General features: G+C 56.2%; 1 protein-coding gene and 6 non-coding genes across 8 annotated transcripts; all 7 read right to left on the bottom strand.

The window, feature by feature from the left end:
- Window positions 1–2,422: 2,422 nt before the first annotated feature.
- LOC138224192 (small nucleolar RNA SNORD22) lies at window positions 2,423–2,550 on the bottom strand. Its single transcript, XR_011182536.1, has one exon. It is a non-coding gene; the product is annotated as a small nucleolar RNA SNORD22 (small nucleolar RNA).
- Window positions 2,551–2,702: 152 nt separating this feature from the next.
- On the bottom strand, window positions 2,703–2,771 carry LOC138224191 (small nucleolar RNA SNORD31). Its single transcript, XR_011182535.1, has one exon. It is a non-coding gene; the product is annotated as a small nucleolar RNA SNORD31 (small nucleolar RNA).
- A 162-nt stretch (window positions 2,772–2,933) lies between these two features.
- Window positions 2,934–3,002, bottom strand: LOC138224190 (small nucleolar RNA SNORD31). The gene has a single exon (XR_011182534.1). It is a non-coding gene; the product is annotated as a small nucleolar RNA SNORD31 (small nucleolar RNA).
- Window positions 3,003–3,672: 670 nt separating this feature from the next.
- Window positions 3,673–3,744, bottom strand: LOC138224189 (small nucleolar RNA SNORD30). The gene has a single exon (XR_011182533.1). It is a non-coding gene; the product is annotated as a small nucleolar RNA SNORD30 (small nucleolar RNA).
- A 225-nt stretch (window positions 3,745–3,969) lies between these two features.
- Window positions 3,970–4,034, bottom strand: LOC138224187 (small nucleolar RNA SNORD29). Its single transcript, XR_011182531.1, has one exon. It is a non-coding gene; the product is annotated as a small nucleolar RNA SNORD29 (small nucleolar RNA).
- A 980-nt stretch (window positions 4,035–5,014) lies between these two features.
- On the bottom strand, window positions 5,015–5,086 carry LOC138224188 (small nucleolar RNA SNORD26). Its single transcript, XR_011182532.1, has one exon. It is a non-coding gene; the product is annotated as a small nucleolar RNA SNORD26 (small nucleolar RNA).
- Window positions 5,087–7,881: 2,795 nt separating this feature from the next.
- On the bottom strand, window positions 7,882–12,077 carry nudt22 (nudix (nucleoside diphosphate linked moiety X)-type motif 22). Of its 2 annotated transcripts, none has more exons than XM_069180600.1 (8): window positions 12,015–12,077; window positions 11,142–11,355; window positions 10,890–11,052; window positions 9,831–10,236; window positions 9,149–9,256; window positions 8,953–9,050; window positions 8,154–8,247; window positions 7,882–8,061 (listed from the first exon to the last, which is right to left on the bottom strand). In XM_069180600.1, the coding sequence occupies exons 3-8, from the start codon at window positions 10,973–10,975 to the stop codon at window positions 7,921–7,923; spliced, it is 933 nt and encodes a 310-aa protein (XP_069036701.1). In that variant the 5' UTR covers window positions 10,976–11,052; window positions 11,142–11,355; window positions 12,015–12,077; the 3' UTR covers window positions 7,882–7,920. The 2 variants fall into 2 exon arrangements, with proteins under 2 accessions (XP_069036701.1, XP_069036702.1); XM_069180601.1 differs by lacking the exon at window positions 12,015–12,077 and adding an exon at window positions 11,861–11,975.
- Window positions 12,078–13,040: the final 963 nt, after the last annotated feature.

The raw sequence follows: 13,040 nt of genomic DNA, 5'->3' as shown, positions 1-13,040 counted from the left end.
GCCTCATGTTCCAGCTGGAGCTTTTGAGTGAATAAAGCTTCTCGCTAAATGCTACACCAAGACTCTGGGCCTGTTTTTCACATGGTGAAATTACTTTCCTTAGCCTTGTTGCGCTGATGTTTCCGAAGCTGGGAATCACCTCAAACTGTGGTACGCGTACCGGCAGTGGTACGTGGCGTGCCGCGAGGTGCTACGCCAAATAACCCTGGAACTGTCGTGTGCGCCGAAAAAATCGGGACGGGTTTTATATTTTGTATTTTTATACGTGTCGAATACGCAGCCTACGTACTACGATACAGTGCGCGCTAATACTTCAGTGGACACAAGAGATACTCTAATTCTATACCACTATAGGAATGCGTGCTACGGACGCAAATGACCAATTGTATTTTAAAAAAGCTGCTCTATCTCCAGCAAATAGGGAGAAAGGAGAATGTGCGTGATTTTGGAACAATGCCACCGTTGTAAACAGGAATGCATAGAAATGCGTGCTATGAACGCTGGTAATCTTGTGAGCACAGGAAAGCGTGAAAAATATTTAAGAACTGTTATAAGTTTGAGAATAATACACCGAGCGTTTCTGTGTTTCTCTCCCATGCGCATGAAATAAATAAAATAAACACTGAAATAAAAACGGGACCGTTGAAAAATGCGCGCTTGCGGATTGCTAAAGCAGGTAAGCCCCACACTATTATGTGTGGAGAAAAAGCTGCTGAACAGCTCGACCTGCTGCCCCCCTGAAAGACAGTCATTCATAGAATTATTGAAATGAAGGATTATATCAAAAGTACGCTGACGGCGCGCGTTAAGATGAGCAGATGTTTTTCACTATAATTAGATGAGTCTGTAGTCGATTTGGCCAATTTGCTCGTTTACGTTAGATACGAGTTTGAGGGTACGTCCCGTGAGGACTTTCTGTTCTGTAAGCCGCTACCAACAGGAACTACACGAGAGCACGTATTTCAGCTTCTGAATGAATTTATCGCAGAGAATGGCCTCGACTGGATAAAATGGGTCGGAGTTTGTACAGACGGTGCTAGAGCAATGACAAGCCGACACAGCGGTGTACAGTAGTTGCACGAATTAGAGAGGTTGCTCCAGAAATTAATGGTTTCATTGCAACATCCACCGCGAGACCTTTGCCGTCAAGAAAATGCCTGACGATTTAAAATCTGTTAAGACTGTTGTGAATCGTATCAAGGCTCAAAAAATTAATTCACAGCTGCTTTGCTCAACTAAACAGGCTCACCCCTCTCACTGAAATGGTGCTTTTTATGTGTTGTTGTTTTCTGTAAAACACTTTGAGAAGCCACATTTTAATATATCAAACAAAGTTTATTATAATAATGTGTGCGAGTGTGTGTGCACATGCGATCATGTTGGTCATTGAGAATTTCTGGGGTTCCTATGAGATGACTTGTAGGTGATACTTGGATGCTTTGGTTGGATTAGGGGTGGTACTTGGTCCAAAAAGTGTAGATGAGTAAGTGGGTGTGTAGATGAGTTCTCTTCAGAGGGGCTGCCAGGCCCAGTGGGGAGGAGAGGGCCAGTTGTGGAGAGGGTTAGCAGCAGCCCTGGGTGACTCTCCCTTTCCTGGTACAGTGGTTTAATTCTGCTCACAGAACAGGAGCCAGCAGTGGTGTTGAGGTAGGACAGCATCTTTGGACTGGGAGTCTGGCCTGAACCCAGGAGGGGCCCCTGCTGCCCATTGGGCTTCTGCCTGGGCCCATGGGGGAGGTACTGCATAAGAGACAGGCTGGGCCCAGTGATCAGGTCCCTCACCACACAGATCACTCCTGGATGGGTCATTTTTTAACCCTTTGCTCCTACTGTATTCAGTACCTTCGTCTCATGTCTCCTCTTCAAAGGCACTCTGTAAATAGTCTCCCAGCCCCTGGAGAGGGGTAGAATAGTGATCCATGATCCACCACCAGACCCACAGGAGAATAAGGACTTCGCTGCTCACAATGAACCAGGGGCACACAACTTCTTTCACAAGTTTATTAAATAAAAATTTTAACATCCATAAAACACCATTGACAACAGTAATCACAAGCAAAAATGAAGTCAATACAATTCATCTTCAGTATTACTGGACCAGAGTGGTCTGTGGTTGAGATAATCGCCCCCCTTATCAATAATGGATTAGAAACCCACATTGCTGTGCAGCTGTAGTGAACATCCTGTAAGGAGATGGTTCAGCTGCGCAGTCGGACACCAGTGTGGTTGAGGCCTGTTAGAGACGCTGGGTGAGGAGCACCCCCAGGGCTCTGAAGAAAGGGGCTCCCTCTGTCCACGGAGATCAGACCGGGCTCTGCACCTGCCCAGAAAAAGGAGATGTGTTAAAGAGGCAGACAGAAGGGCTGCAGGCACCCTAACTGGACCCCAGCCCAACCAGAACCCCCAGCCCGGCTGCTCTCCAGGCCCTCAGACAGTTGGACACCCCAACAAGTCGTCCCCCTGCAGCCCCGGCGGCACCAGTGGGTTCAACCTTCACAGGTTCTGGCACCGGTCCAGAGCGTAAGACGCGTGCGGGTTTCATCACCGGGCCGGAGAGCTCGGGCGACCCCCAGCGGCACACAGGACACTCACCAGCGTGGCACAGCTCGGCCGGGGCTCGGCTCTGGCAACTCCAGCCTGCGGAAGAGGAGACGGGTTACTGGCGATTCGGGCGGAAGGCGGGGTCGGTGGGGGGTGGCGGTGCCGGGTCAGAGAGAACCGTCAGTCACCGATCAGTCAGACTGGGGCGGTATCGGATCATCATCCACAGACACCCCACCCCCAGGGCTGGAGCAGAGAGCCGGGCGGGAGCTTACCAAGAGAGAGAGTGGGGCGCAGGGGTACGGCCCAGGACAGCTGACCTGCAAGGGGACAGACAAGAGTCAGGGGCGTGCTGGTCTGCAGGCCCGGTGGGCCGGTTCTTCTCAGGGCCCGGCTGGTCAGAGGGTACCATCAGTCACAGAAGCTCAGTCTGGGGCGGTATCAGACACATCATCCCAGAGACCCCTCCCCAGTTTCCCTGCACCCCGATTCCCACCTCACCTGCCTCCTCTCCAGAACCTCTCAGCAGGGGAGCCGCAGGGCATGCTGGGACACCGCGAGGCGCCTGCAGGAGAAGACGAGTCAGCAGGACCCCAGAGACACACGGGGCGCCGATGGACCCAGAGCAGGCCTGCGGGCCTGGCCGGGTCAGAGGGTACCGTCAGTCACCAATCATTCAGTCTGGGGCGGTATCAGACACATCATCCCAGACCGGAGCGCCACAGCAGGGCGGGCCGACCCGTCCTGGACCCAAGGGCTGGAGTGCGGCCCAACCCAATCCAGGCCCGGTTCTGGCGACACTGTACTCTGGCTGAGCCCTCAGTTACACTCAAACCCGTCACTAATTTAAGGGTGAAGGCAGGCTGGAGCGAGGATCAGCAGAACCAGAACCGGAGCTACAGGGGGGTAGAAGGGCACTTGGGTCGAGAGAGCCGGGCTGACCACCAGCGCACGGCCCACTGTCCAGGACGGGCCCGGCTGCCCTGAGACTGCGACCACGGGTGGCTCGTACCTGCAGCAGAGAGGCTCCGTCCAGCAGCCTGTGGACAGAGAGAGAGACAGAGAGCACGGGTCAGCCTGTGCCACCCCACACCTGCGGGCAGCACGGGGGACCCCCAGACCGGCCACCCCCAGCATCAGTATTCCACTTCTCAACAGTGGGGTTCAGACGAACGAGATTCCAAGTAGAATATCATCACATGCAGGGCAGTGAGGGGTCCCTCCCTGGGGACCCCAGCAATCCAGTACCCCCCACTACAGACAGTATCAGCCTTCCTCTCAGCCCCAACACTCACCACTAGCCAGGAGCGCCGCAGTTCCAGTCACATCCAGCAGGGCGGCAGCAGCCTGCAGAGCACAAGGAGGGTGATCAGCCAGGTCAGAGGGGGCGCCCAGCCCCTGTACCCCCCACACACACAGAACCTCACAGTCGCTCAGATGATCAGGTCTTTTCACAAGGACTCAAAGTGAGCTAGTTAGCATCATCACCGCGACTGCAAGACCACCCCTGCAGGACCCCCCGACACCCCCAGACCCCCGGACTCACCCATCTCAGCTCAGCCTCTGGGCAGGGAGTCACCCCTCAGCGCACCTGGAGAGGAGAGAGGGAGAAAGAGCGCGGTCAGACATCGAGAGGAGAGGAGCTGGCCGGTCCCACAGCCCCCCAGTACACCAGCCCCCCACTGTCGCCCCGAGTCTGATCAGGGCTTTGGTGACTAAGAACGATGCCATGAGACCGCAGTCGTCCGCAGGTTTGGGCCAGAGGCCCGGCTCATCATCTCAGACCCGGGACCAGGCCCTGCAGCTGGCCGGACTCACCTGGACCGGTGGCTCCGGCGGGGAGGGGAGGGGGGGGGGGCTGCCCATCCTGCCTGTGGACAGAGGAGAGAGGTCAGGCCACCGGGGGGTGCTGTGCGCACACAGACACACGCGCGGGCACGCCGCCGTCAGTCCACACACATGCATCAGCTGCAGATCAGATATATGCTTGTCTACGAGTTGGATCATCACCCGGACAGAACCCCCCCCAGACCCGGCTCCGGGACCGCCCGCGGGCTTACCTGAGAGCCAGCAGTAACCCCGAGGAGCTGCGGGTTCGAGCACATCTGGAAGAGAGGAGGAGATGAGGATCAGTCCAGCCCTGGGCAGCCTGACCCCACCCGGAGGGCACAGGCTTCTATTCCAGCTCAGACAGCGCCCCACCAGGCCTGAGAGACCACTACACAATGCTCCTCCTGTCTACAGTATATGTCAATACTTTATAATGTCTGTTGTAAACGTCTGGAGATTTTATTTTATGTGAATTTCATTACTTTTATTTGCTTTGGCAACACTGATTGTACCCACTGGTCATGCTAACAAAGCACCGTGAGTTGAACTGACTGCAACCCCACAGCCCAGCCCAGCCCCCGGTCTCAGAGCGCTCTGCGGTAACACCCGGCCCGGACCCAACTGGAGCCCTCCAGGCCCCGGCGCTGCTCAGAATCTGGTAAAGGATTTTCTCCACGATCAGTCAGGAAGAGAGAATTCATCCACATCACCGCAGCACTGAGGCACACAGAGGGGCCAGCGCCCCCGGCACGGCACCAGAACCCCAGGTCAAACCGGCCCACAGCCGGAACCCCGGGCCAGACCGGACCACAGCCCCTCCAGGCCGTGCTCGTGTCACAGCGGGGCACACTCGGAGCGGCCCTCGGCCTATCGGTGCGGGACACGACGGGCAGTCTTACCTGCAGGCCGCACACTGACCAGGAGGCGCTGGAAGAGAAAGAGAGAGAGATCAGTCCTCGGACCCGGGACCGACACGTGCTCCAGGCCCGACCCCCTGCTCACGAGTCCGGACACACCCGAGACCCGCAGCTGCTCCACGGCCTCCAAACTACACTGACCGCCGCCCTCCTCTGCGGAACGGCACAGCCAGGGAGTCTACCCCCGTGGCCCCGGGGAGCTAGCCCGTGCGCTGCAAGGCGCTATATAACGCCACCGGCTGAGGGCCCTCGGGGAGACCACGTGGGCGCGGGGCCGGCTCCCGGCGGGGCGCCCGTCTCTCGTCAGATCAGAAAGTGCAATCACTGCGCCGTCAGGACAGGTCTGTGGAGGATCATCACGGAGAAACTGCGCGCCCCCCAGTGCCCTGCACCCCGAGTCCGGGCCCGAGCCAGCATGGAGCATGGAGCATGGAGCATGGAGCATGGAGCATGGAGCATGGAGCATGGAGCATGGAGCTCCCGCCCCCCCCAGCGTACAGAGCCGAGACTCTGAAATACCCCAGAACTGCACAGCCGCCCCGCAGCGTGCGGACACACTAGACCAGCTCCGCAAGCGCCTCGCTATGCCCTTCCCCAAGCTTCACTGGCGGCGGTGCAGGAGCGAAGAAGGATTAGTAAGAGACGAAGAGAAGCCAGAGTTCAGCTCACCTGCCGCGGCAGCCCGATGCAAATGGCCGAGCAGAGCTGTGCGCCGCCTTTTATCCTCCGGGTCGCCACCGGAAACCGGAAGCTCTTCCCGCCTTGAAACCGCCAAAAACAAAAATAGAAGAAATCGGCTCCTAAAAAAGACCACTGCCGCGCTCTCCAGATTAGACTGCGGGGTATTTGACGACAGACGAAAATCTAAGACGTTTTAGAAAATTCAAAAATAATCCGGTTTTTGAAACTTGTGGACGGCGGGCTCTGTGGGGGACGTCACTTCCTGCGGCGGCGGCTCGCCCCTGTAGTAGCTGGATTAGATGAGAGAAGGAACAGGATCGTTTAAAATTTAATTTATTCCTTAATGTTTTAGCTGTTTTCTGTAGGTCAGAAAGAAGAGGTAGCAACTGTGTTCTCACAGTGAAATATATTCCTCAGGACAGTGGAAAGGTCACACGTTTGGGCACTCAGATAGCTCATTGATTTCAAGATTTCATCAAGTTCTTTCTTGGAAAAAAAAAACAGGTATAAATTCTAAAATCGAGGTTGGGCAGCTTGTTCCAGACACCCACCACTCTGTGTGTTCCCAGGGTCTGACACATTGCACTGTAGTTTCCCCTGGTGTAGGCCCCAGCTCTCCCAGCAGCCTCCTGCCTGCGGCTCTGTCCGAGCTGGGGTTGGAGCAGGGAGCCGGATCCCAGGCTCTGACCTGCTGCTGCAGGGTTACAGACAGGAGGGAGTGACCAGTCTGCACGTACACGGAGATGAGTGGATGTGGAGTTTCTCCTGGACGAGGGAGTGGCCCTGCAGGCGCACCTGAGTCACATGTAGAAGAGCAAGCAGGAACCTCCTCAGGACTGGACACTGGACACTGGACACTGGACCTCCCCCCTAGGACTGGACACTGGACACTGGACCTCCCCCCCAGGACTGGACACTGGACACTGGACCACCCCCCAGGACTGGACACTGGACACTGGACCTCCCCCCCAGGACTGGACACTGGACCTCCCCCCCAGGACTGGACACTGGACACTAGACCTCCCCCCCAGGACTGGAAACTGGACCTGGCCAACAGGACCAGCACTGGACACTGGACCTCCCCCCCAGGACTGGACACTGGACACTAGACCTCCCCCGCAGGACTGGATACTGGACACTAGACCTCCCCCCCAGGACTGGACACTGGACACTGGACCTGGCCAACAGGACCAGCACTGGACACTGGACCACCCCCCAGGACTGGACACTGGACACTAGACTTCCCCCCCAGGACTGGACACTGGACACAGCTGCTGTTCTGACTCCCACAGACGATCCAGGAGTGCAGATCTCCGGAGAGTCCGGAGCGTCTGGGAGTTACTGCTGCAGACCAGCGGTTCATTATATAGCGCCTTGGGCCTCTCCCTGCCGGTTCCGATGTGATTTCCCGAGCGCAGCCTCGCGTGCCTGCCTGTGTTTTCTCAAGAAGCTGTTTTAATGCTCTGTAGGCTTTCATTTCCTGCGCTCTGCTGCGCCTGCACACAGACCGGCCCGTGAGAGCGCCCCCGGACTCTCCAGTGTGTTGTGTGTAACTCCGCGCAGTTGTACTCTGTGGCATGTTTTGTGTTGCCATTGTTAACGTTTTCCATTCACATGCTGTTCTCTTTCGCAACAATTTTGTTGCCATTTGCTGTGTTTTTTATGTGAGGAAACACACAAGAAAGCATCTCATCGCACTCAGGTACATTTGACCAGAAACACGGAGCCCTTGATAAACCCACCTCCCCTCAACACTTGCCTCCTGTCTCACTCCTCTCCCCTGTGTGTGTCAGGACCTGTCTCACTCCTCAGTGCTGTGTGTCCACCTCTGGTCTTGTGCTCTGAGTTTTCACTCAGGAACTCATCATGATGTCATATCCTGTTGTGAGGAGCAGTGACACACAGACAGGTGTCCTTCCTGTAGGGTTTATTAATGAGGGGGTGTCAGGTGTCAGGTGTGGACGCAGTCCGGAGCGCGGAGGTCTTCATCACTCCCTGTCCGGAGAACCGCTTGGTACAGCAGGACAGCTCCCTTGGCCGACGGGCACAACTCTGACCACAGGGGGGCGCTCGTGTCCAACCGCAGGACCTCCTGCAGCAAAACAGAGAGCAGACGGCACTGAGACCTTCTACAGGCGTGTCCCCTCTGAAGTTCCTGTCTGTGCCTTGGAGCGGCCATCTCACCTCCCTGCCGATGAAGACGATGTTCGTCGACTCTTGGGCCTCTGGGCCTCCCTGCCAGTAGAGCTCTCTCACGTCCGCAGAGGTCAAAGTGCACCTGGAGGTGACGAGCCAGCCAGCGAGGGCGTGTGTCAGTGTGTCAGTCAGTGTGTGTCAAAGCGTGTCAGTCGGTGTGTCAGTCAGTGTCAGTGAGGGCGTCAGTGTGTCAGTGTGTCAGTCAGTGTGTCAGTCAGTGTGTCAGTAAGGGCGTCAGTCAGTGTCAGTGTGTCAGTCGGTGTCCGTGTGTCAGTCAGTGTGTGTCAAAGCGTGTCAGTGTGTCAGTCAGTGTGTCAGTGAGGGCGTCAGTCAGTGTCAGTGTGTCAGTCGGTGTGTGTCAAAACGTGTCAGTGTGTCAGTCAGTGTGTGTCAAAGCGTGTCAGTGTGTCAGTCGGTGTGTGTCAAAGCGTGTCAGTGTGTCAGTCAGTGTGTGTCAAAGCGTGTCAGTGTGTCAGTCGGTGTGTGTCAAAGCGTGTCAGTGTGTCAGTGTGTCAGTCGGTGTGTGTCAAAGCGTGTCAGTGTGTCAGTGTGTCAGTCGGTGTGTCAGTGAGGGTGTCAGTCAGTGTCAGTGTGTCAGTCAGTGTCAGTGTGTCACTGAGGGCGTCAGTAAGTGTCAGTGTGTCAGTGTGTCAGTCAGTGTGTGTCAAAGCGTGTCAGTGTGTCAGTCAGTCGGTGTGTCACTGAAGGCGTCAATCAGTGTCAGTGTGTCACTGAGGGCGTCAGTCAGTGTCAGTGTGTCAGTCGGTGTCAGCGAGTCCAGCAGTACCTGATATAGAACTCTGCGCTGGGCCGGCCGGCACTGGTGTGGTTCAGTGCGATTCCCAGCAGAACCGGTTCACTCAGACAGGCCAGCGGGACATTCACCTGAGAGAGACAGACAGGTTTCACAGACAGCGAGCGGGAGCTGACTCTCGGGTCCTGAGAGAGACAGACAGGTTTCACGGACAGCTCTGGGGTCTCACCTCGTCCCGGATCTCCGTGAGAACGGAGGAGAAGAGCTCTCTCACCACCCTGCGCCCACACAGCTGTTCCACTGTGATACTGTCCTCCGACACCTCTGGGGCCACTGTCTGAGACACAGAGAGAGAGAGGGAGAGGGAGACAGGCACTGAGAGAGAGAGACACAGGGAGAGAGAGGGAGAGGGAGAGACAGGCACTGAGAGAGAGAGAGACAGAGAGAGGGAGAGGGAGACAGGCACTGAGAGAGAGAGACAGAGGGAGAGGGAGAGGGAGACAGGCACAGAGAGAGGGAGAGGGAGACAGGCACTGAGAAAGACATAGGGAGAGGGAGGGAGACAGGCACAGAGAGAGGGAGAGAGGGAGACAGGCACTGAGAGAGAGACACAGGGAGAGAGAGAGAGGGAGACAGGCACTGAGAGAGAGAGACACAGGGAGAGAGACAGAGAGAGACAGAGAGAGGGAGAGAGGGAGACAGGCACTGAGAGAGAGAGACAGAGACAGGGAGAGAGAGAGAGACAGAGACAGGGAGAGGGAGACAGGCACTGAGAGAGAAAGACATAGGGAGAGGGAGGGAGACAGGCACAGAGAGAGGGAGAGAGAGAGACAGGCACTGAGAGAGAGAGACACACAGAGGGAGAGAGAGACAGACATAGTGAGAAGGAGACACCAGCCTCAGACTCGCACCTTGGGCTCGGGGTGGCCCCCCGGGATGTCGATCAGCCCCGGCGCCTCCCCCACCTTCAGGCTGCGCCGCAGGAAGACCACGAGGCCGTCGGCCGTGACGACCACGCCGCCCACGCCCAGCGGCTGCGCCAGGAACGCCAGGGGGTCCCCCAGCTCGGCCGCGCCCCGACTCCGCAGGGCCTGCGCCTCCGCGGACCAGTTCGTGCCCAGGAAGTCGCGGTAGCAGGTGAGGCCCAGCAGCAGGCTCAGCGCGGGCGCCGCCTGCCCCGGGTCGCCCCGGTCCCGCAGGGAGGCCGCGTGGAGCCGGAACTTGGCCCCGTTAAAGAGCCAGGGCTCGCGGGCCACGCGCTGCGACCACAGCTCCGCGATCCGGACCTCCAGCGCCGGGAAACTCTGCCGGTTGTACCTGAGAGGCAGACAGAGGAGGGTGACAGCCTGCAGCTCCCCACACAAACAGCACAGCGGAGCGAAAAGCAAGGAATTTAATTGGGAGGCATCTGTCTGCACAGGGGGAGCCTGAACTCTCCTCCACCTGGAGCGGATCAGACTGCTGCGCACTGGGAGTCTGACAGCACTGTCACACCTGGAGCGGATCAGACTGCTGCGCACTGGGAGTCTGACTGACAGCACTGTCACACCTGGAGCGGATCAGACTGCTGCACACTGGGAGTCTGACTGACAGCACTGTCACACCTGGAGCGGATCAGACTGCTGCGCACTGGGAGTCTGACAGCACTGTCACACCTGGAGTGGATCAGACTGCTGCGCACTGGGAGTCTGACTGACAGCACTGTCACACCTGGAGCGGATCAGGCTGCTGCACACTGGGAGTCTGACTGACAGCACTGTCACACCTGGAGCGGATCAGACTGCTGCGCACTGGGAGTCTGACTGACAGCACTGTCACACCTGGAGCGGATCAGACTGCTGCGCACTGGGAGTCTGACAGCACTGTCACACCTGGAGCGGATCAGACTGCTGCACACTGGGAGTCTGACAGCACTGTCACACCTGGAGTGGATCAGACTGCTGCACACTGGGAGTCTGCACACAGCGTACCTGGGGGACAGCTCCACTTGCACCTGCCCCTCCCTTAGGCCCCTGCAGGGGGCGCAGTGGAGCAAGATCGACACTTCAGGGTCCATTTCTTCAGCTCCTCCCTCCTCTTCCACCTCCTTCCCCTCCCCCCCAGTTCGTCAGGGCCGAGAGGCAGTATTTTCTCCTAACGAGACAAACAAGAAGAGCAAAGTGCTGATTTCTTTCAGGTCCAAAGACAGACACAAAAGACTAACGAGGCAGCCTGTGCCTCACCTGCGGGCGGGTTTCTGGGCTGGGTGCGGAGCTGCGGGCTGGCCTCAGGCCTGGGTGACAGCGCCAGCGGTCTGTGGGTTCTCCACGTCAGACATGCCCAGGACAGGTAACAGGACTGGCATTTCCTCTGGGCACCGCGGCACGAGACGCAGGGCGCCGGGTAAGACCTGGACTGGATCTCAGGGAGGAATGCTTCCCCAGCCCAGCAGGATAGCTTTGAAACAGAAGTGCATGTCATTCAACGAGGTTGTAAGAAGTTTGGACTGACTGACCGACCTGGATATAGAGAAGTAACTGCACTGTCTCCACTGACTCCCAAGAACTGGGTCGAATGAAAACAGGCACTCCAGGACCGAGACTGGACAGCTCTGTTCTGGACACACTGACCCTCCAGGACTGGACTGGACAGCCCTGTTCTGGACGCACTGACCCTCCAGGACCGAGACTGGACAGCCCTGTTCTGGATGCACTGACCCTCCAGGATTGGACTGGACAGCCCTGTTCTGGATGCACTGACCCTCCAGGACTGGACAGCCCTGTTCTGGACGCACTGACCCTCCAGGACTGGACTGGACAGTCCTGTTCTAAACACAGCTCTGACTTCAACCCTGTGTACAACACAAACATCTCTTACAGCTCGGCCGACAGGACTGAACTGAGAACTGAATATCCTCTTATGAAATTTAATCAGTTTAAATCTTCAGGAAATGAAAACGCACCCGTGGCTACTGTAGCATTTGAAGAATGTCTGATAATTGACGTTTATGTATATATATCGTGAGTCACGGAATGCAAATTCCTGTTCTTGTAAGGATCTTTTCTAAGTAAGACAGTCAATAATTTACAATTTCCACGCAGGATCAAGTCTCCTACCTGTCGTGTTAACCCTGCGAGCTTCTGTAAACACGGAAGCAGGAAGGAAACATTGGCTGTCGCTGATTGGCTGTTGCTGCTGGTCTCCCTAAAGACCTACTTTTCTATTGGTTATTCTGAAACCGAGCAAGAGGTGAAACCGAGACGGTGATTGGTCATCCTGCCGACAGGGGCCATTTTGATTGGTGAAAGCAAGTGCCTGTGTGTGGGCTGGCCAGCCCCTTCCCGGAAATGTGGGCGCAGGAGTAGGTCAGGGCTTCGCACTACAACAAAAACTACAAAAACGGAAAGTACAACAAACAGGGGTATATACGTACAAATGTTACAACACGACAGAACAGAGGTAACATCAAGCGAATGAAACAAAAAAAAACACTGTCCACGGTACAGAGGTTATGTGGTGTTAGGGTTAACATTAAATAGGTTTATATGCCAAAAGATGTTTGTAGACCAACTCACCTCGTCTTATTTTTAAATATTTTTAGTTAATTTGAGTCTAACTTAAATGAGTTAGAAAATTCTTTAAACACATAGGAGTATGTTTAGCTCTACACGTATGTATGGAAAAGTTTGCTAACGTGAGAATGACATTTACCATTATAGGTCTCGGGGCGCTCTTGTGTCAGGGTCTGTGTCCCCCCCCGGCCTTCGCCTCCACTCACTCCCCACGCGGGGTTCTGCTGTTGCCATTGGAGACCGGCTGACCTGCAGTGACCCCCCCATTTTACCAGCTCAGCTCGGGACAACGTCACTTCCACGGCAACGAGGACAGGAACGTGGTGGTGGTGGTGGGGGGAGTGTTGCTTTGTAAACACAAGTCAGACAGGAGGACAGAGAGATTGTCTCCGCTTTCAGATGAGGGAGTGAGGAGACACACAAACACACACACTTTCACACACACACTGACTCACATCACACATGCTCACACGCACACACGCACGGACACACTGGGAGACAGGATGTGTCTGATAAAAATGACTCTATTGTGCGAGGGAGAACAGGGACACAGCCCCCAGAGATCCCCAA

This window comes from Lepisosteus oculatus, chromosome 18 (assembly GCF_040954835.1).
Source record: "Lepisosteus oculatus isolate fLepOcu1 chromosome 18, fLepOcu1.hap2, whole genome shotgun sequence".
In the NCBI taxonomy this organism is placed as follows: Eukaryota; Metazoa; Chordata; class Actinopteri; order Semionotiformes; family Lepisosteidae; genus Lepisosteus; species Lepisosteus oculatus.
This window is presented reverse-complemented; position numbering and strand designations above follow the sequence as displayed.